This window comes from Podarcis liolepis, assembly GCF_965112155.1.
Source record: "Podarcis liolepis genome assembly, chromosome: 9".
Taxonomy (NCBI): Eukaryota; Metazoa; Chordata; class Lepidosauria; order Squamata; family Lacertidae; genus Podarcis; species Podarcis liolepis.
Window position 1 is genome coordinate 45,295,209 of NC_139564.1, and position 21,120 is coordinate 45,316,328.

The 21,120-nt window shown below is 39.9% G+C and overlaps 1 protein-coding gene across 13 annotated transcripts in view; it reads left to right on the forward strand.

The window, feature by feature from the left end:
- The window catches only part of CLCN3 (chloride voltage-gated channel 3), a 45,212-nt gene that overhangs the window by 9,726 nt on the left and 14,366 nt on the right, over positions 1–21,120 (forward strand). For 3 of the 13 annotated variants that reach the window (XM_083520269.1, XM_083520260.1, XM_083520265.1), the window contains exons 3-9: positions 11,891–12,051; positions 12,663–12,762; positions 14,631–14,818; positions 15,900–16,022; positions 17,717–17,923; positions 18,891–18,971; positions 19,980–20,525. In XM_083520269.1, coding sequence (XP_083376395.1) covers positions 11,891–12,051; positions 12,663–12,762; positions 14,631–14,818; positions 15,900–16,022; positions 17,717–17,923; positions 18,891–18,971; positions 19,980–20,525 — 1,406 coding nt within the window. The other 10 variants (XM_083520271.1, XM_083520263.1, XM_083520272.1 and 7 more) reach the window with 7 other exon arrangements.

Consider the following 21,120-nt stretch of genomic DNA (forward strand, 5'->3'; position numbering starts at 1 on the left):
ACCAACCCCTTTCCAACCCCTAGAGGAGCGCAGGAAGCTTTTGTGCGACACACCTACACACTGAAATGTCACAACACACAGTTTGGAAAGCTCTGGCCTAACAAATCAAAATCCCATCTCCCAATGTCCTAGTTACATCCATTCACTGAGACTATTCAGCGGCACTTGTCTAACTGACCCTGTATGTGAAACAGGCAGATTTCAGAGAAAGCTAACTTGAAAATTTTAGCTTTCAACCTTGTATCTTGCAACCTAAAATTTGCTTTAGGACTGTACATACATACTTCTCCATGTGATTGGTGTCAACATATATCATGACCACTGATTCTTCCCCAACACTATCTACTGGACTATATATACAAAAAGTGACATCCACAACTACAATAAGTGATATCATCTGCAACCAAACCATCATATGGCCTGCATGTTTTTTCAGGATATTACCATTTTTTAAGGTGAAAGTATACCAATTTGTAAGGGACGCGGGTGGCACTGTGGGTTAAACCACAGAGCCTAGGACTTGCCAATCAGAAGGTCGACAGTTCGAATCCCGTTGCTCGGTCCCTGCTCCTGCCAACCTAGCAGTTCGAAAGCACGTTAAAGTGCAAGTAGATAAATAGGTACTGCTCCGATGGGAAGGTAAATGGCGTTTCCGTGCGCTGCTCTGGTTTGCCAGAAGCGGCTTAGTCATGCCAGCCACATGACCCGGAAACTGTATGCCGACACCCTCGGCCAATAAAGCGAGATGAGCCCCGCAACCTCAGAGTCAGTCATGACTGGACCTAATGGCTAGGGGTCCCTTTACCTTTACCTTTTATACCAGTTTGTGGATGTCGGGGCAAGATTGTGCTTCAGAAGCTAGAACAGGACAAGTATTAGCATTTGCCCAGAGCAAATTAACACTTGTTTTGATGTTCACAAGTCAGAATGTGTTGGTATTTATTTCTGGACAAAAAATTGGCGTCAAACCTCCATATCCAGAGAATCAAAATTTTCACTAAAATCAGTTACCATGTATTATATACAGCCTTTCTGATGAAGAGTAGACTTTAAACAGCATTCAAATTCATTCTTAAATCTCCAGGAATCCTTACATTATGTGTTTCAATATGATTGTTTTATTGTAGAACAGTGGCAGTTTGCTAACTCAGTGTATTGGGACGTCCACGAACCAAATGGCAATCCATGTTGAATGAGATACAAATGGGAAGATAATAGGCAGCCTGGTTCTGCATATAGTTACTTTGAAGTAAATCTCACGGGCTTCAGTTGGATTTCTAAGTGTGCCAACAATATAGGCTTTTAATAACATTTCTGTCGTTGAAGTGAATGTAATGACGCGAGAAAGGCTAAACTGCATTAAATCTGTCTCTGTAATTTGAGAGACTCTCCCCTCCCTCCTTTTTGGGTATGATAAAATGTTCTTGTTTCTAAGCCACTCGTATGCTTTGTGCTCTTATTACTGGTCATATTAGTTATGGATCTGTGTATTTAAAATAAAAGACACTGAATTGAGTCAGATAAGTCTTCTCTCCTCCATCCCACTTTGTTCTTTTTTGAGGAATTAAATTTAAGTATTTGGTTTGTATATAAAAAAGCACAAGGGCAAACATGGCTGCCTTTTCAGTGCTGCTATTTTTACATTAGTGTTAGCTTGGGCAGCTGGGTTTAGTTTATATTCTCCTAAACCAGTTCATTCTGTTTTACTTCAAGTGTAGTCACCTTCAGAAATAGCAGGCTTTTTAGATTAAGTCTGCCGTTCCACCTTTAAGCACTCCTAGATTGTAGCCAGTAGCAACCAGGCTGCAATAATTTCCCTTTGATGACATCATCGATTGTGGAAGAACAGAGTTGCTGCAACAAGCCAGCACACAGTCCAAATCCTGATCGAATATGGCAGCTTCCCAGCCCGCTGCTGTTCTATAAGAAATGACTTGGTCGTTCTGATCTTAGAAGCCCTCTGTTTGTCTATTACACTCATGGAAGTATCTTCTGATCCTTATTTACCGTACGATGGGGGAGGAGACGGCATTCCACTGAGAGAGTTGCATAAAAGAGGTATATCAGATTCATGTTGTGATTCAGTTTCTTGTATGCCTTCTTGTGTGTGTGTGTGGCAGGTTGCTTTCAGATCTAGAGATGAGTTATTAATTGCTTATTAAATGCTGCACTGATTTGTCAAGCCCCCCCCCCTCCCCATATGTTTCATACTGGGGGGAAACAGGCAGTACTGGCCCTTTGGCAGCATTTTTAAAAAAATGACGGATTAGTTCTGCTTCAGATCACATTGGCTGGTGACTCCATCTTCGCTATCTGGCATTCTTCTTAAAGAGCGCAAAACCCAACCTTTCTCTTTTATGTAAGTCGTGAAATAAGCTCTGTAGTAATGGCTGCTCATAGCTTGACTGACAAGAATTAATTAAGGAAGCTGTTTCTTCTCTTGAGAGAACTTAAAGGAGAATGCTGTTTGTACTAAGCTTTGAAGTTTCTGTGCGTGCTCCTATAGTTAACTCCTTCATGGCATTCTGCAAGCTTGGTGCAATGAATTTACTGCATGACTCAAAACAGCCATTTTAATCTAAAAATATAATAGCTGTATTTGTTACATTTCAATTCACAGGAAATTATATACCTTTAAGGGAAGAGTATCACAATTATAGGCTGTCCGTTATTTTTTTTCCATGTAGATGTGTACATGTTCAGAGAAATTGCAGGTGCTTTCAGGCGTTTTAGGGGTATAGCCTGTTTTCATGATGTTTTGGGGTATTTACTGTGCTGAATCAGTACACCCAACATAATGAAAATTATCCAGGAACTATGCTTTTCACCACCACTAGTCCAAATGGCAGACGTGCATTTTGTAGAATCAGTATGGGAGACGCACACTAAAGGAGACATTTATAAGGAAGTATTGTGCAAAACGGAAGACAAGTTTGTGTTTCTGTTTTGTCATACTGCTTCCTCTCCCATTTATCAGTGAATCCTAGAACTGGATGCATTCAGGGGGCGACTGCCTGAATGTAATTTAAATCAGAGTTTTGTTTTGTAATGAAGACACTAAGTGTACTAGAGCATACAGTGTAAATACTGTTACAGCTATGAATCTATTATTAATTTTTAATATTGTTTATTACTTGAAAGTTGAGTTTGTCCTGAAGTTGTATTTATATATACCGAGCTAGATAATTTTCATTCGAGCCTCTCTAAGTACGTCGCAGAACTAAAAATAGAATGTTGTCAGTATGTTTTTTGTTTCAGATATTGGGTTTTGGGAGCTTGAGGTTAGGCTACTCACAAATGGCAGCTTTATCAGACCTGTCAGGAGTAAGCATGGACCAATGGTACCAAATAGTATGGGAAACAGCCTTATTAGAAAAACTAACCAATAAACTGAAACTGACATGGGGACAAATGGAAGAAGACGCCTTCACCCCGGTATGGCTCCCTTTTATCACATATACAATCCAACAAGACAACGACAAAAATCCACCAACAGCATACGAATCAATATGGCTAACCTGATTCAAAAGCACCCACCCACCCCACTCACGCATGAAAACAAAGCTCACCACAGCCAATCACAAACAAACAACCACACCCTAGGCCAACCCCAACCTCTCTCACCACCAAAGGAACACAGGAGAATAGTAAAGAGAACCCTCGCAAGCGAAGCTGACCCAAAACCCCACACATACATTAAGTAAAATAGAAACATCGCCACCCGACTCCACCCCCACTCACCATAGCCCCCTCCACCTCTTTACCCCCTTTTCTTCCTAATGTAACACTATGTCTCGACAAATGAAACTGATCTGTAGAAAATGTAACTTGAAAAAAGAGACATTGCACATACTTTTGTAAACCAAGAAATCTTTAATAAAAAATACATTTAAAGAAATAGCTTTATCTCCATAAAGTACATTTTAATGCATTTGTGGCAGGTTCATCTTTGTGAACTAGATTTCATTACTGAAGAAATGTAAGCAAGGCAAGGGTTTGTCCAGTCAGCATTGTTGTAACTACTTCAACATGCGCCACTTTGTACATAATCCTCTCTAAGGTTTCTTCTTGAAGTATCAGAAGCTAAGATGTCTGTCGCTTTGTACAATAAGTCTTGGAGCTAGTCTTCAACTATGTTACTTCTGTGATAAATTAATCATATTGTGGTTGTGTGCCATAGAAGCTTGTTTGGGCTTGTGATAGGTTGCCAAATGTTGAATTGATGAGGTTTTTAAATAATTATTTCAATGAGTACTCTTGTACAATTTAATATATACACACTGACATGGGCCATTTTCAAAAAATGTTCTTTAAAAGTAAGTCTTTGCTCCCTTCCTTGGGAATAAGTGCCATTGAACATAATGAGAGCACAGGAAGATAATTTGTCCATCTAGCTCATAATTATTTATACTGGCTGGTAGTGGCTGTCCAAGATTTCAGACAGGATTCTATCCCAACCCTACCAGGAGATGCCAGGGATTGAACCTGGGACCTTCTGCATGCAAAGCAGATGCTGTACCACTTGGCTATGGCCCTTCCCCCAGTGAAACTTACTTCTGAGTAATATGCATAGAATGGGGCTTCGTGATTGTTTTTTTGGCAAAGGGGTTTTGAGGTGTCCCAAGTGCTGATCTGGTGCATTCAACATGTATAAAGAGGACAGCTTTCAGATTGTTGAGGTGTATTAATTTTGCAGTGAGGCACAGAAGCAGCCTGTCTTAAGTGAGTAGAACATAAATCTGAAGTCAGAAATTCCATCTTATGATTCACTCACAGTCAGGTGCTCTGTGTTTCTCTACTGAGCACATTTTTCTTATAGAAGACTCTGATTGGCACAACATGTATGCAACTTTACACAGGCTTTAAGAAAACTGATCTTCTTAGGGAGTGTAAACGTGGCAGGTGGTGTTTTAGGGAGTGTTAATAAGAAAGGAAGGCATTCAGGAAGCTCCAGTTGTTGCTCAAGTTTTTTTAGTAATCTTAACTACATTCAGCAATTTTATCACAATTTTGAAGTGAAAAATTCAATAAAGCTTTGTTTATTTATTATGTATTTCTTAAAATTTATACACGGCTTGATTGTAAAAAAACTCAAAGCGGTTCACAAAAAAAAAGACAACAATAATATTGACAACAATCATTTAAGACTCTGGAAAAGTTAAAATAATAATAGACTGAAAATGGATTAAAACTCTCATCAGCTTTCTAAACATTTGGGTAGGCTTTTCAAAATAAGAATACTTTTAGCAGCAACTAAAGTTTATTCTTCCACTGGTTATTCCATGTCTATTAAAAATAAGTCACTTCATTAGCTTTCCTGCAAAGGTTCAAATTTAAGCCAACACAACTGGCAAAATTATATCTTTATTGAGCCACTTTTTAAATAGGTCGTTCATGTGAATGTCACATGGATATTAAAATAAGAAATGGAAAGTTATAAAAATAGCCTTTCAAAGCAAGTGATATATATAATATATATATCTATTCTTTGGAAAAGGACCAGGAAATTTCTTGTATTTCAGCTTTTGCAGGTGTCATAAGAAATTAAAAGCAGTGTCATAAAACTCATGTCTGTATAAAGTGCTTATGGGTGGAGAGAAATCCGGTTCCTCAGCTAGAAGGGTGGGAAGGCCTTTTCTTTGGATGCACCTGGATCTGTTACTGTATACCCAGTATTGCACTTATATCTGGAGATTAACATCTATGTTACACAAAATTCTTTTGTGCTCTTTAAATTGCTTCTTTTGTTGATCCCAATGATTCTTATAAGTCAAGGCTAGATTATGTTGGTTTTGCAATATATTTTCAGCAGGCATGATTAGCCTTTACAAAGCTAATGGAGCTACCAGTTCTTTCAGGTTAGTCTTGCATTAGTTGCTAGACATTCCTCGTATATTCCAAACATTATACCAGTGACCTGCTGGAACATCCATACTAAGGAGCAAATGCTAATGGTTGAAGCTAACTCTCTCCCTGTAGTGGTTATTGACTTATCTGATGTGAAAGTGTATTTAGTTGATGTTAAAGGATTTCTCTAATTAAAATGAACAAAGGACATTGTGGTACTTCAAGACTCTTAGTATTTGCAGCAATAGACTAAAAGGTATACCTGAATCTGTTTCTTCATTAAACTGTATAATGAATAGTGTTTAAAAGCCAAATTCAGTGAAATGCCATGCTGACTGCCCAAAGAATATGGGAGAGAATAATTATGGTTTGTAAGGAGCTGTATGCTCTTCTAATACTGTTCTTTGGTCTCTCTTGTACTGGCATGCTTAATCATAGGGAAGACTGTCCTTTGCTTTTTGGGGACACTAGCAGTGCCAGGGTTTTCTGCACCACCTTCTCTGAGTCTAAAATAATGGCTCCATTTGAACGTGGGTGTCCTTATGTCCCTATTCCACAACAGGCAGTTGTGGCCCATCTACTGTGCTACGCCTCTGTCTGACATGCTGAGCCTCTTCCTCTTCACTTATCAGTGTTTCTCCCACATCCATTTTAATGGTTTCCTAGTACCTCCTTCCTGGGTCAGTAACAATGATACATGGGATCTCAAGCTCCCAGAATAGATCTATCCATAGTTTTATTTCCTGTTCTGCTGCAAGTAGACCTACCATTTCTCCTTCTTTAAATGTCACATGACATATTACATTGCTTTAATCAGGAACAAACTTTTAGAAAAACAGAAAATCCAACCCTCCAGGTTTCTTGAATATTGCACAGTACTGCGAGAAAGTACGTGTTGAGTTTAATAATAACAAATAGCAGATCCAGTTAGCAAGCATGGCTTGAACAAGTTTCATCTTAGCAGTTGGTAGACATGAATGGCAATCTTCAGTTATTAAATATAAATGATGCATTGAATGCATGATCTCAGGTTCCTTTAGTTTGCCTTTGTACTGTTTTTCTCTTGCCACAGTACTATATGTCAGAATCCATTCTATCCTATTCTACTGACATTCTACAGTTACTTTAAAATCGAATTACATCCCCATTGCTTCTACAGTCCAAGAACAAAACAAAATGGGGGGGGGGGGTGATTCTTAATGAAAACCGCTTATGCAGTTTGATTGCATAGAAGCATTGGGTTGTTCATAGGGTAAAGGGAACTATATATTCTGCATTCTCAGTTATTTGGATTTATAAATGTTTTGGTAGTGTCATCTTATGCTAGAGGCTGAGATTATGTGCTGCTTTGGTTATGTATGCAACACATGTTCTAGAAAAGCTGTTCCAAATGTGGTTGTGACCTAGTTGCTTTAAAACTGATCTAGATGGTTTTCTTTTTATTATTTTTAAAATATTATTTGCCACACTAATAGTTTTGAATGTATAAATAATAGCAACTTGCAAATCAAAAGGTTTAGGGCAGGCTATAACCAAAATGAAGATAAACATGAGCTACAGCTAGGAAGTGCCTTAACTAGCTGTATTAAAATATTAGGTTATGTTAACCTTAAAGTAATATTATAATATAATGGGAAGTTCTCTATTATACATGTGCTTCCATTCATACCCAAGGTGTACACTGCACTTCAACCTGTTCAGATAGCTGCATACAGCAGATTCAGTTGCATTTCACAGTATTACAACAAAAATGTGCACAACATTTGAGCTAGATCCTATGTTTGTTTTATTTTTATTTAACTAAATTTATATAGTGCTTTGTTATTTTTAAAAAATTCTCCGAGTAGTTTACAAAACAGTAACTGCATAGCATCATATTTTTGAATATTGAAAGAATTTTTTTTTTGTGGTTTGACAGTTGCATGCTGTGTCATTGTGAGATGAGGTGGGTGGTGTCCACATTTTTTTCACATTTCCAAATGTGTGAATTATCCCTCAAAGGATGGCAAATCCTTATCTAGTCAGCACACCACACTACCATATTCCATAACAAAATGAATAGGCATCATAGCATCCGTTACATGTCTACCTCTGCTAACATTATAGTGATGGTGAAATTTGGCTTCAAAATTTAAACTACCCATGCACTACATTATTTTGCCAGTACTTGCTACCATATGCAATTAAAGCATACTTTAATTCAGGCTTGTAAAGGAGGATGCACCTGTAGTTTTCACCAAAATTGAAAAGAAAGGTATGATATTCCTGTATTAAAACCAGAGTTTTCACCATGTTTAAACTTGCCGGCACATTCATAGGCCTCATCAGGTAGGTAAAAAATATTGTTAACAGCTCAACAAGCATTTTTTTAAAAAGCTATAACATTTTGAGGCTTACAATAGTGGATTTTAATATAATGTTTTGCTACTCCAGTATCTAGTGTAGAGTGATATTCTAGTGATACTCCATTTATCTAGTGTAGACAACACTTATGATTCTACCATTAATTGGCCATTGAGAAGGAATGGATGAGTTTTTCTCTACAACTGGGTGCATGTCACATTTCAACATTGTTCAGTCTTCCCCACTAGGCTGGTCTACTCTTTTGGGATCCCACCAGAAAATTTATCCATGTGCTGCAGCAACTCAGCTTTTTATTTAACTAACCCAGTCTGCTGATTGGTGCTGACTTCAGGCCCTGCTTTTGGCAGTGGTAGGCACACTAGAGAGATCTTGATGGGGACTTTTGTAGCACAGCTAATTCCAACAGACTTGCTGTCACTGCCCATCAGCTGATCAGCATTGACAGCGGGTTTGCCAAGGAACATTTGGGTACAGAAATTAAGGTTCCTGATTGTTCGTCAGCAGCTGGGCTTCTACCTGCCCTAACTAGAAAGACTATAACACTGGCAATTACTTGGGAATTTATTTAATTTTTAGGGCACCACTTGAAGTATGAAACCTTGCATGTGCTTTGCCATTGCTTATGAAGGCGAGCCTCCTGGCCATTTCACTTCTCTTTATCCTTGCTCTGAGGATGAGGTTGGAAGCTTCCGCTTCCATTGTTTATTTCACCCAAACTGTAAGCTGAGTTTATTCTTAACAATGGCCTGTTGAAACAAGGTAGGTTTATAAACCATTGTTTTAAGTTGGCTTGTTTGAAACAACCATATTAATATTGCCCACATATTGCTCAGTTTGGACAAAACAACAACAACAAGCTGTGGTTGGTCAAAAACAGAAATAACCCAGTTTTCTGAAGGTGTTGAACTATATCTCTTCACTCCTGTTTTTAAAAGTGTTACTTGAAACTTGTTAGTTAATATACTTGCAGCGTGACCTACTTTCATAGTGTAGTCATGACCCAAGGACATTTTCACAACATTCCTTGAGCTATACTGATTTGCTAATAGCATAGTGGTGAATGGAAGGCAGTTATTTGTGTGGGATATTTTTGGGGGGAGAGGGGTGGACCTGGAGAATATGCAGGGAAGTAGGAGGAAATATTTACATAAGTGATATTACAGAACACAAAAACAAATTGTGAGATAAGACCTTTTTTCAATCCCCCTGTTATCTTTTTTGAGTATAGTAAAAATAATCTGCTTATAAATTTGTACATAGAATTGAAGGGGTTTGTGGAATCTGTTTGACCACATACTAACCCATTTGCCTTCAGGTTTTAAAACAACTGCAAATGTGAGCAGTATTTTTAAATGGACATTTTCCTAATAATTTCTTGAACTTACAGTTGTGCTGCAAATGTGGATGCCACTTGTGCTAAAATTCTGAAACGTAAGGGGGAAAGAGAAATTGTATTTCAGAAATTTATTATTTTGAATCCAGACTTGTGCATTTTAGTAGCTGCAATTTGGTATTGTTGCAGCTCTTAGTCATCCCATTTGGCTGGAAAGCAGCAATCAGGATTTACCTGTTAAATAGGAATACTTCCTCCATATGATATTTGGATTAGTTACTCAATATTCCACCCAAGAAGAGACTTGTCTCAGAGTAAGAACATTAGATCAGAGTAACTGAGATGCGTGGCAGGAAAGGATTGGTGCCTGTGCCATAGCTGAGCCATATTTAATGCAGTACTGTTGAGACATTGCAACAGATGTCTAAATCTGTTTATAGATCTCATTTGTTCAAAGAAAACACTGCTTGTTACAGGGTTACAATTCTGCTATTTGCAGCCTGATCATAATGATTAGGGTTTTTAGTCTACATGAATATGTTTTCCTGAAAATTTGTACAGCCATTCTGTTTATTTAAAACATATACTTGAGCTGTTTACAGCCATCTTTTTTGACCTTGTGATATCATTTACAGATTGGTTACAGCTGTCAGTCAGGGTTGAGGTGAACTCTGAAATGGGGCTTCAGAGACCAAATTTTAGGCACCACAAATCTACAGTGGTACCTCTAGTTACGAACTTAATTTGTTCCAGAGGTCCGTTCTTAACCTGAAACTGTTCTTAACTAGAGGCGTGCTTTTTCTAATGGGGCCTCTTGCTGCCGCTGCGCACACGATTTCCATTCTCATCCTGGGGCAAACTTCTCAACTTGAGGTAACTCTTCCAGGTTAGCAGAGTTTGTAACCTGAAGCATTTGTAACCTAAGACGTTTGTAACTCGAGGTACCACTGTATTTGGGATTAGACACCTGACTCTCCAGAGTTATTGCTGATGTGAAATAAATAAGTACTGTAATTTGCCTCCAGTTCCTGTCACAGTGTTCACACCAGCCCCCACCACCACAACACACACTTTATAGAAGGGTATGGGTCAAGCATGTGTGACAGTGGCCAGGGAGATGGGAACTATATTTCCCATTATTTCCAGCATACTAAGAGGCTAGCAAACATGCACTTTAAGAGTTTGAAGCTCAATCCTTGTTGCAGTATTCCTGGAAGTTCTCCTTGTTGTCTCCTCAGTAAGTTGTGGAGGTGTGCTGTTAAGTGAGTGGGGACTCGGAATCACAGTCTGCTTGAGAATGAATCTGGAGTTCAGGTATTTCCAGACAACCATCCGGAAAATAGACCCATTTAATCTAGATGATATCTAGTTGCTGAACATTGAAACTATGGTGGTGTGGCTGAGGCAGAGCTTGTCTCATGTTAGATTCATACTGTGGGCTAATTTGGCATGGCAAATCTTACAACAGTAGAAATAAGTAATATGAACACAGACGTGTTTTCCGGATTCCTCCCTGCTCTGACTACCAGGGCTCTTCTTCCTGCCCCATGCTTCCAGGAGACCGGGAAGGAACTAGAATGTGCAGTATTTGGTAAAGCTTGTGTAGTGACCCAACACGAGTAGCAACTACATTCTTGTTCTAAGTGTAGGAGGGAGAAAGAATAAGTGCAGGAAGTTAGCTTTGAGGTATTTTCCCAGGTGTGAGAACACAGCAGGGATTTGTGCCTTGCATGCTTTCTTCTACCAAAAAGAAGCTTAACTGGGAATTGGGGGTGTGTATGGGCTCCTAGAGGCATACATTCACCACAGGTGACATGGTGAATGCTTTCATACCTGCATTGCTGCCAAATATAGGGACGTTGGGGATGCATATGAAGTGGAGATGTGCACAGATGGAGCTGTTGTAGAAACCCATTTTCTGTAGCAGTGAAAAAAGGCAGTTCATGCACTGTAGATACAGATATCATATTTAACAGTTGAAGGGCCTAGGCCTTTTTATGTTTTTATATTGTTAACTGCCCTGTGATCTTTGGATGAAGGGCAGTATAGAAATTTAAGAAATAGTAATAGTAATCGTTGTAGTAGTAGACTAAGCCTTATATAGACAGTTGAAAGAGGTACGTTGTAGATACACAAGTTTGAGATGCTCTTGATACAGCCGTTGAATCATGGATGAGCCCACAGAATTTTTCCTGATGAGCAGTGTGCTGTATCATCTCAGATCCAGACTATGATATAATAAGAATTTTATTTGTTTTAAGTGTAGAATGTCGGCAGCCATAAGTTAAATAGATAGTTATCTTCTTGTACAGAAACTAAGATAAATAAATAATTCTCTTTCCACAGCAGGAACTCATTATACAATGACAAATGGAGGAAGCATTAACAGTACTACACATTTACTGGACCTCTTGGATGAGCCCATTCCTGGGGTTGGAACATACGATGACTTCCACACCATTGATTGGGTGCGAGAGAAGTGCAAGGACAGAGAAAGACACAGACGGGTAAAAACTCTAGGGCACTACTTTTTAAAAAACAACAACAACAACAACTTTGCTTTTACATACTGTTTGATCAGGTTAATGGTTATTTATATAAATGTATAGGAGAGGTGTCATCTGTAGTGTGTTGGTGCAAATTGAATTTTGAGTCACAGTAGTAGCTGACACTGCAATGATTCATTGCTGGATCATTTTAAAAAAAAAAATATTCTCTTGAGTGTTCTTCTGAGCATAAGAAGTAGGAACCCTTGCCTCCCTCTATATCAAGCTGTTGCTGGGGGCGGGGGACAACATAGTAGAAGCAGTGGGGTGGGGGGAATGAACAGGGAAGGTGGAATTCTGCTTAGGGGTGAATGGCCTCAGCCTTGGAGCAAAAGGTCTAAGGACATCATTGGTAGCCAAAGGGTTTGACGTCTCCAACATCTGACAGCTGGCCACAGATTGAAACTTGAAAAAGCATTTTATAATTGGCATTAGAACTTGACGAGGTTTAGGATCCTGTCCCACACAATTCAGAAAGGGGCCATAGCTCAGCAGCAGAACACAAACTTGTCGTATAATTTGTTAATCAAATAAAGATTTGTAATATACCAGGTAATATTTTGTTTCTACAGATCAATAGCAAGAAGAAAGAATCGGCCTGGGAGATGACAAAGAGTTTGTATGATGCATGGTCAGGATGGCTAGTTGTGACACTAACTGGATTAGCATCAGGTAGGGACAACTTGAAGGAGCTGTTTAGTTTTTGTAGAACCCCTGGTGAAATTTGTGATATTTACAGTGCAATCATATATATGTATACTTAGACATAAGTCTACATTGAGTTCAGCGGGGCTAACTTGCAGACAAGTGGGTATAGGAGTGCAGCCCTCATCTCTGATCATTATAATATTGGCAGTCTACAGTATGTGAGACAACAATAAAGGTGAAAGCTATGATCAGTGCAGTAAGGCATGCAGTAAATTATAAATATGTCACTCTTCTGCCCTAAGACGCCAGACCATTTTGTGTCTCGTCTCACTTCACTTAGATGAATGATTTTGACCTGCATCCTGTATTCTTTTCCTTATTTCTGCTGAATGTCCATTGACTTCCTGAGTGCAACGTCAAAAATTGGAGTATTCTAGAGTATGAAACATTTGAAGATCTTGGTGTTCTTTGGTTGCCCTGCCAAGTTAAATATTAGCATACATGCAGGAAACAATGAAATTTTCCTTCCTTGTACAAAACAAGTCAAGCTGGTTATGAAGCTTTATTTTTTTAGAACTAAAAGACTGAGTAAAGAATGTTTTATTAAAGGTTTTGAGAATCATCCTCTTTAGATTATGGCCTGGTCCTTATGCAACACTCCCAATCCAACAAAATATGGATTGTTGGAGTATGAGCAAGCAATGAGCTTGAGTTCTTCCCCCACCCTGCTTCCCATACTTTCCCTTTCCATATGTTGAGCTTCAGAGGAGATGTCCTGGTTTCTTAAACCACAGTTTTCTGTGACGTCAAAATGGGGAAACTACTTTTAAGTGCTGCTTACAAAGCAGTTGTAAAACTCTGCAGGGCTCCAAACCACTCAAAATTCAACTAATCCAAATGCGGCACCTAAACTGGTGACTGGGAGTAGCCACCAGGACCATATAACACTGGTCCTAAAGGATCTTCACTGGCTCCCAGTACGTTTCCGAGCACAATTCAAAGTGTTGGTGCTGACCTTTAAAGCCCTAACCTTCCTCTGCCTAGTATACCTGAAGGAGCATCTCCACCCCCATCTCTCAGTTCAGCTACTGAGGTCCTCCTCCGAGGGTCTTCTGCTGGTTCCCTCACTGCGAGAAGTGAAGTTACAGGGAACCAGGCAGAGGGCATTCTTGGTAGTGGCGCCCACTCTGTGGAACGCTCTCCCATCAGATGTCAAGGAAATAAACAACTATCTGACTTTTATAAGACCATAGCTGTCAACTTTTCCCTTTTCTTGTGAGAAATCCTATTTGGAATAAGGGAATTTCCCTTAAAAAAAGGGAAATGTTGACAGCTATGTATAAGACAACTGAAGGCAGCCCTGTTTAGAGAAATTTTTAAGGATTGATGTTTTTATTATGTTTTTAGATATGTTGTAAGCTGCCCAGAGTGGCTGGGGAAACTCAGCCAGATGGGTCAGGTATAAATAACATTCTTATTATTTATTATTATTAAAGAAGAAATGTGATTAATATCCAACTCCCTAGACACTGTTAAGCGTTTCAGGATGAGCTCCTGAGGGCTGTGCATGCCTATTTTGTCAAGATCAGGTTATCAGTGACTTTACCCTACAGATTTAATCTTGAAAAGTATGAAGAAAAAATATCCCCAAGTCAGTAATGTAAAACTCTATGGGACATTTCAAAATTAATGACACCATTTATGTTATGTTGGCATTCCGGGTGAAGTGATTGATTTTGTTAACATTAATCTTCTACATTTTGAAGAAGAGTAATCTCAGCTAGGCCTGTTTTTGAACACATTGAGTTTTTATTACATCCTGCGTGAATTGATGGTGATTTTGTCTACTTATGGGCTCTGAAAATGCTATGCCATCTCTTTCACTGAAATAGGTGCATTGGCTGGGTTGATAGATATTGCTGCAGACTGGATGACTGATTTAAAGGAAGGCATTTGTCTTAGTGCCCTGTGGTTCAACCATGAACAGTGTTGCTGGGCCTCAAATGAAACAACATTTGAAGAGCGAGACAAATGTCCTCTATGGAAAACATGGGCAGAACTAATAATTGGTCAAGCAGAGGCAAGTATAGCTCTTCAACTTTTCTTCACTGTCCTTTCTTCACTGACTTAACCTGTCTGTGAATGCCTGCAGATGGTATTTTATCCAACCTCAGCGCCTAGGACTTGCCAATTGCATGGTCGGCGGTTCGAATCCCAACGGCGGGGTGCGCTCCCGTCGTTTGGTCCCAGCGCCTGCCAACCTAGCAGTTCGAAAGCACCCCCGGGTGCAAGTAGATAAATAGGGACCGCTTACCAGCGGGAAGGTAAACGGCGTTTCCGTGTGCTGTGCTGGCTCGCCAGATGCAGCTTGTCACACTGGCCACGTGACCTGGAAGTGTCTGCGGACAGCGCTGGCTCCCGGCCTATAGAGTGAGATGAGCGCACAACCCTAGAGTCTGTCAAGACTGGCCCGTATGGGCAGGGGTACCTTTACCTTTTTTAAAATGATTTAATATATAACGAAAGATTAAGGAGAATCCTATGTTCAGAGAACATTTCAGTGCCTTGCGCACATGCTGATGGGTATGGAGAGTGGGAGTGGGGGATTTTCGGCATTTTTCAGAAATTCAGCAGCCCGAAACATGTATGCATGAGAATATTTCAATGAAATTACAAAACTGACTTATTGAAAGCTGTAGGTGCAGAAACTCCTGACAGTATGAAAATATCCTAAATGTTTGGCTGCCATTTAACTGCTGCTGTTGCTGTTTTTTTGCACAGTCTGTTACATGTGTTTGAAAAAGACCTTGTGCTTCAGAGTGAGCCCATAATGCAGGGGGAGGGAACCTGTGACAACTTCCACCAGGACCAGCCAGCCAGGACCACAAATGATGAGAGCTGCAGCCCAGCAAGTTTGGGGTGGGGTTGGGCACAGGTTCTCCACCTCTGCTTTAATCACTTGTTGGCATTATGGGAGAAGAGTGCTGACATGTAGGCTTGTACTATAGCCAATGACCACCTCACCCTATCCTGTTTGCTGTACCGTAGTTGCTTTGCTTAAAAAGAAGAGACATTTTGTGTCAAAACTCACTGCAAATTAAGTTACTATGTGGTAGCTAACTCAAATTTGTTAACTGTCTGTTCTGTTTGCTTTCTTTCAGGGCCCAGGCTCCTACATTATGAACTACATCATGTATATTTTCTGGGCCTTGAGCTTTGCTTTCCTAGCCGTTTCTTTAGTGAAGGTGTTTGCACCTTATGCATGTGGCTCTGGGATTCCAGAGGTAGGCTTTCCATTACAATTATCCTTAAAAGTGTTTAAGGAAAGTTTGTAAAGAGAGAAATGCTGTCATATAGAACTTACTACCGTATTTTTCTCTCTATAACACGCAGATTTTTTCTCCTAAAAAGGAAGGGGAAATGTCTGTGCGTGTTATTGAGCGAATGTGTGGTCCCTGGAGCCGACTGGCGCGAGTGGAGGCAAAAATCAGGCAAAAATCAAATCGCGTCTCGGAGAAGGGAAACCTGAAAAGAGGAAGCGGCTGCTTTCCTGCATTCTGCCTCGGTCTTACTGCCCACCCTCCTCTGTTTCGTGCTGTGTTTGCTCAAACGGAACAAAGAGCAGGGAAAGCCCCTCCCCTCCAGGCAAGCAGAGGGGAAAGCAGAGCGTCCGTCCTTCTAATTCCTCTCTGTGCTCCGGTGCTGCTGCTGCATCTAGGGACTCGCAGGCAGCCGGAAAACATGCAGGTGGGAGAAAGAGAGAGCGAGAGCGAGTTGGGTGGGTGGGTGGGTGAGGGGAAACTTTTGCCTTCCTTTCCTCCCTCCCGTTATACCCCTCTCCTGCATTCTTAGCCAGCTGCTTCTCTGCACACCCTTCTCGTGTTCCTTGTCCCTTCTGTGTTTTTCCTCCCCTCCCCACTTAAAATGTGGTTACAAAGCATGGATCCACATGGATCCTCAGGATCTTTGCATTGGGTCACCCCAAATTCACCATCAGATCACATAGCATGTCCGTGGCTACAGCCTGCACCAAAAAAATCACGCACCCACTGTTGCCTGGGGCTGCAATGGTGCAAAAACGTGGTTACAAAGCATGGATCCACAGGGATTTTCGGGATTTTTGCATTGGGTCACCCCAAATTCACCATCAGATCACATGTCTGTGGCCACAGCATGAAGCACAAAAATGATACATCCACTGTTTCATTCAGAATGTTTTTCCCCTTGTTTTCCTCCTCTAAAAATGATGTGCGTGTTATGGTCAGGTGCGTGTTATAGAGCGAAAAATACGGTACATGTTTATAAAAATGTACAAAATAAAGTATTGGGACTCTGATTGTGGTTCAGGACTTAATTTGTGTATTTAAGGCTGCAATTATATGACCCCTGGGAAGGGGTGTCAAAGGCCATAAGACACATTGGAGTTCCTTTTCGGATGTTGGAGATAGATCTGAAACAGAGTGGAAGAAATACGATGACCACTTATGACAGCTTATATTTTGCCTATGCCACCTATAACATTTATATTAGGTTATATAGCTGATACAGGTGATTGAAATCTTAAACATCATAGCACAAAGTGAAATAGCCAAAACGGGGGGGCGGGGGCGGAAATAAATCTAGGACTAGATATAGAAAAGAAGTTAAAAGAGCTGTGGAAACTAATTTTATTTTGTCAAACTTGCACACTTAATTATATTTTGAATGAATAAATTCCATGCAGAAAGTTTAATATAATATAAGCATCTGAATAATTTCTAGTGTATTTGTTGTAGTTGTGCAGGATCACAGACTAATATATTTCAGTCTTTTAAAAGACTTTTTTAAAAAATGGATTTGAGAATTTAGAGTGGTTATTTTTGTTCCAGCAGCTGTGTAATTTAAGTTTTGAACAAGTTATGTTTTCTGAGATATGTGTTCAAAATTTTCTTGAAAAGCCTAAATTTTTATTTTAATGTCTATTTCTTTTCTATTCTAGATAAAAACTATATTGAGTGGCTTCATCATTAGAGGATACCTGGGCAAGTGGACCTTGATGATAAAAACAATCACTTTAGTCTTGGCTGTAGCCTCAGGTTTGAGTTTAGGAAAAGAGGGTCCTCTAGTACATGTTGCCTGTTGCTGTGGAAATATCTTTTCCTACCTCTTTCCGAAGTATAGCACAAATGAAGCAAAAAAAAGGGAGGTGTGTCTTTCTTATAAAATTATACATTTATAATAATTCATTCTTATGAAAAGGAAGTAGTGAATAAACATGTTTATTAATCCAATTGCAGTTAAATAATTGCGGCTAAAATAATTGCTGTTTTTCTTAATTGAATAAAGTAGTAATCTACAGAGAATAAATGAGGTTAATTCTAGAAATACTGGTGTTTTGAAATTGTTCAGGGTCTTACCTCATGTATAATTTTGCACTGCTCTCATATTTGTAATAAATTGGCAGTATGAACCCCAGGGCCCAGTGCTGTCTGCTGTTCTGCAGTGGCAAGAGCATAGGATTGGGCCCCAATGGCTGCCTCATCCCAATGGTGTAATCTGGTTCTAAGGAAAGGCCTGCATGTGGCACAAGGGGCTTTCATTGATGCAAAGAGGGTTCAGCAACCTATGGAATGTATACATTCCCTGTGTATGGCCCTGTGCCTTCAGTGCTGCTGGTATAAATTTGTTCTTGCAAAAGTGTGCAGCAAGGGGCCTTAAATAGATTCCCCCCCCCCAAAAAAAAACACCTGGAACACAATTTGACAACTATGCCACATTTTTTGGCGCATATATATCGTAACTATGTGAGTGCATAGGATCAGGCTCTCAGATTCCAGTGCCACAGTCTTCCCTTCCTCGGGAGCACATTCTTAAAAACACATTTGGTCAGATAATAGAGCTCTTCCTAAATTATATTCTCTGAATTCTAGAATTGGTCTTGGGGAAAGCTCTAAGCTAGTCACACATGGCCAGTTGTGACTAGCTTAGAGAAAGCAACATCTTCCAATCTTAAGTTAAGAAGAAACCACATGATCCCAATCAGTTATGAAAGATGGTTTTTGTTGCTATGGTGTTTATATATGCCCAGTGTTTGTGAATAAGTCATAACAGTGAACTATTTACATTTGAGATTTTATTTCAAACAACCTAAAGCTATGTAATCCTTTTTACAGGTATTATCAGCTGCTTCAGCAGCGGGCGTATCAGTAGCCTTTGGTGCCCCCATTGGTGGAGTCCTTTTCAGCCTAGAAGAAGTATGTATAAAAATCTCTGAAAAAAATGTGTATTCCGTTACATGACCCACTCAAACTCAATCTCTCTACGTACATAACAATGCGGGTCTAAGCTTAGCACAGTTTCACTCAATGTGTACTCATTGCAGGACTATTTGGTGGTAAATGAGAGATAAATTTAACTTTGTAGTACAACCCTTGCAAATAAGGTGACCAGAAGTTACTACTAGGCAACAAAAGATACTACTAGATTCACTGCCTAAACCTGATGTTAGCCATTTATGGCATGTCCACAAAAAGAAAGAATAACCTTTCTGATTTATAAAATTTCCTTTGCCTAGTCACCTGAGCCAAATTCTACTTGTCAAAGAGTACTAGGCAAGTAGCTATTTATTGCTGTTATTCCTAAACAGCTAGAAGCTCCTCAGAAATTCTCTGCATGTAATGTTTCCATTCTTCCTGTCTTCACTGAAGCTCTACTCATTGCTGGCAGTGCTTGGTGTGAATTTGATAGCGCATTCCAGATACGCCAAAGTGGTGCAGACATGCATGGGTTGACTGAATCCAGCTCATGATGTAGCAGCTATGTAGTTTTTCATGCACCTTAGCGTCCAGTTCAGTCTTATCTTTACTGTGACACCACTAAGCTGTTTTCGGCAACTTTGGTAATATGGGCTGCTTTGTGGACAGTTCTTGGGCTTGCCATACAGTTAAGCAATAGTGAAACTGCTTCAGTCAGGCTTATCCTGAATCTGCCATATTTGTCTGTAGAAATTGGTGCAGAATCTGTGCACGACTAACCCATTATCCTGACTGCTAAAACATTGCTCTGGTTTAAAATATTTTAATGTCAGTCATTTCAATGCTTGAAGTGATGCCTATGTTATTACAAAGCATAAAGTAGCATTCAACATTAGCTGCTGATGTTGATAATAAACAGTTTCCCTTACCTGTTATAAGCTTAGCGAAATGAGCAGATTTGCACAATATATCCATTTGTATTATTTATTCTCTTTTTGTCTCTTGTAGGTCAGTTATTATTTTCCACTGAAAACTTTGTGGAGATCTTTTTTTGCTGCTTTGGTGGCTGCATTTGTGTTGAGATCAATCAATCCTTTTGGAAACAGTCGCCTAGTTCTTTTCTATGTTGAATACCATACTCCATGGTACCTGTTTGAACTGTTGCCATTCATTCTTCTGGGGGTATTTGGTGGGCTGTGGGGAGCATTTTTCATCCGTGCAAACATCGCTTGGTGCCGTCGACGCAAATCAACAAAATTTGGAAAATATCCAGTTCTGGAGGTCATTATTGTAGCAGCAATAACCGCTGTCATTGCTTTTCCAAATCCATACACCAGAGTCAACACCAGTGAGCTTATTAAAGAACTCTTCACAGACTGTGGCCCCTTGGAATCTTCCTCCCTTTGTGATTACAGAAATGACATGAATGTCAGTAAAATAGTAGATGATATTCCTGATCGTCCAGCAGGCACAGGAGTGTATTCAGCTATATGGCAGCTGTGTTTAGCCCTTATATTTAAGATTATAATGACAGTCTTCACCTTCGGTATCAAGGTAAGATATAACAAGCAATATTTCTCTGCCCATTGCCCTTTTTGTTTTCATGTTCAAATCTTGAGCTCTCTCTTTCTAACACTCCAATCCTATACACACCTGACAGTAAGTCCCCACTGAACTCAATAGGATTTATTTCTGAGTAGACAAGCATAGGACTGTGCTGTTAATATATATATGTTGTTGTTTAGTCGTTTAGTCATGTCCGACTCTTCATGACCCCATGGACCAGAGCATGTCAGCACTCCTATCTTCCACTGCCTCCCGCAGTTTGGTCAGACTCATGTTTGTGGCTTCGAGAACACTGTCCAACCATCTCGTCCTCTGTTGTCCCCTTCTCCTTGTGCCCTCCATCTTTCACAACATCAGGGTCTTTTCCAGGGAGTCTTCTCTTCTCATGAGGTGGCCAAAGTATTTTGGAGCCTCAGCTTCACGATCTGTCCTTCCAGTGAGCACTCAGGGCTGATTTCCTTAAGAATGGATGCGTTTGATCTTCTTGCAGTCCATGGGACTCTCAAGAGTCTCCTCCAGCACCATAATTCAAAAGCATCAATTCTTCAGCGATCAGCCTTCTTTATGGTCCAGCTCTCACTTC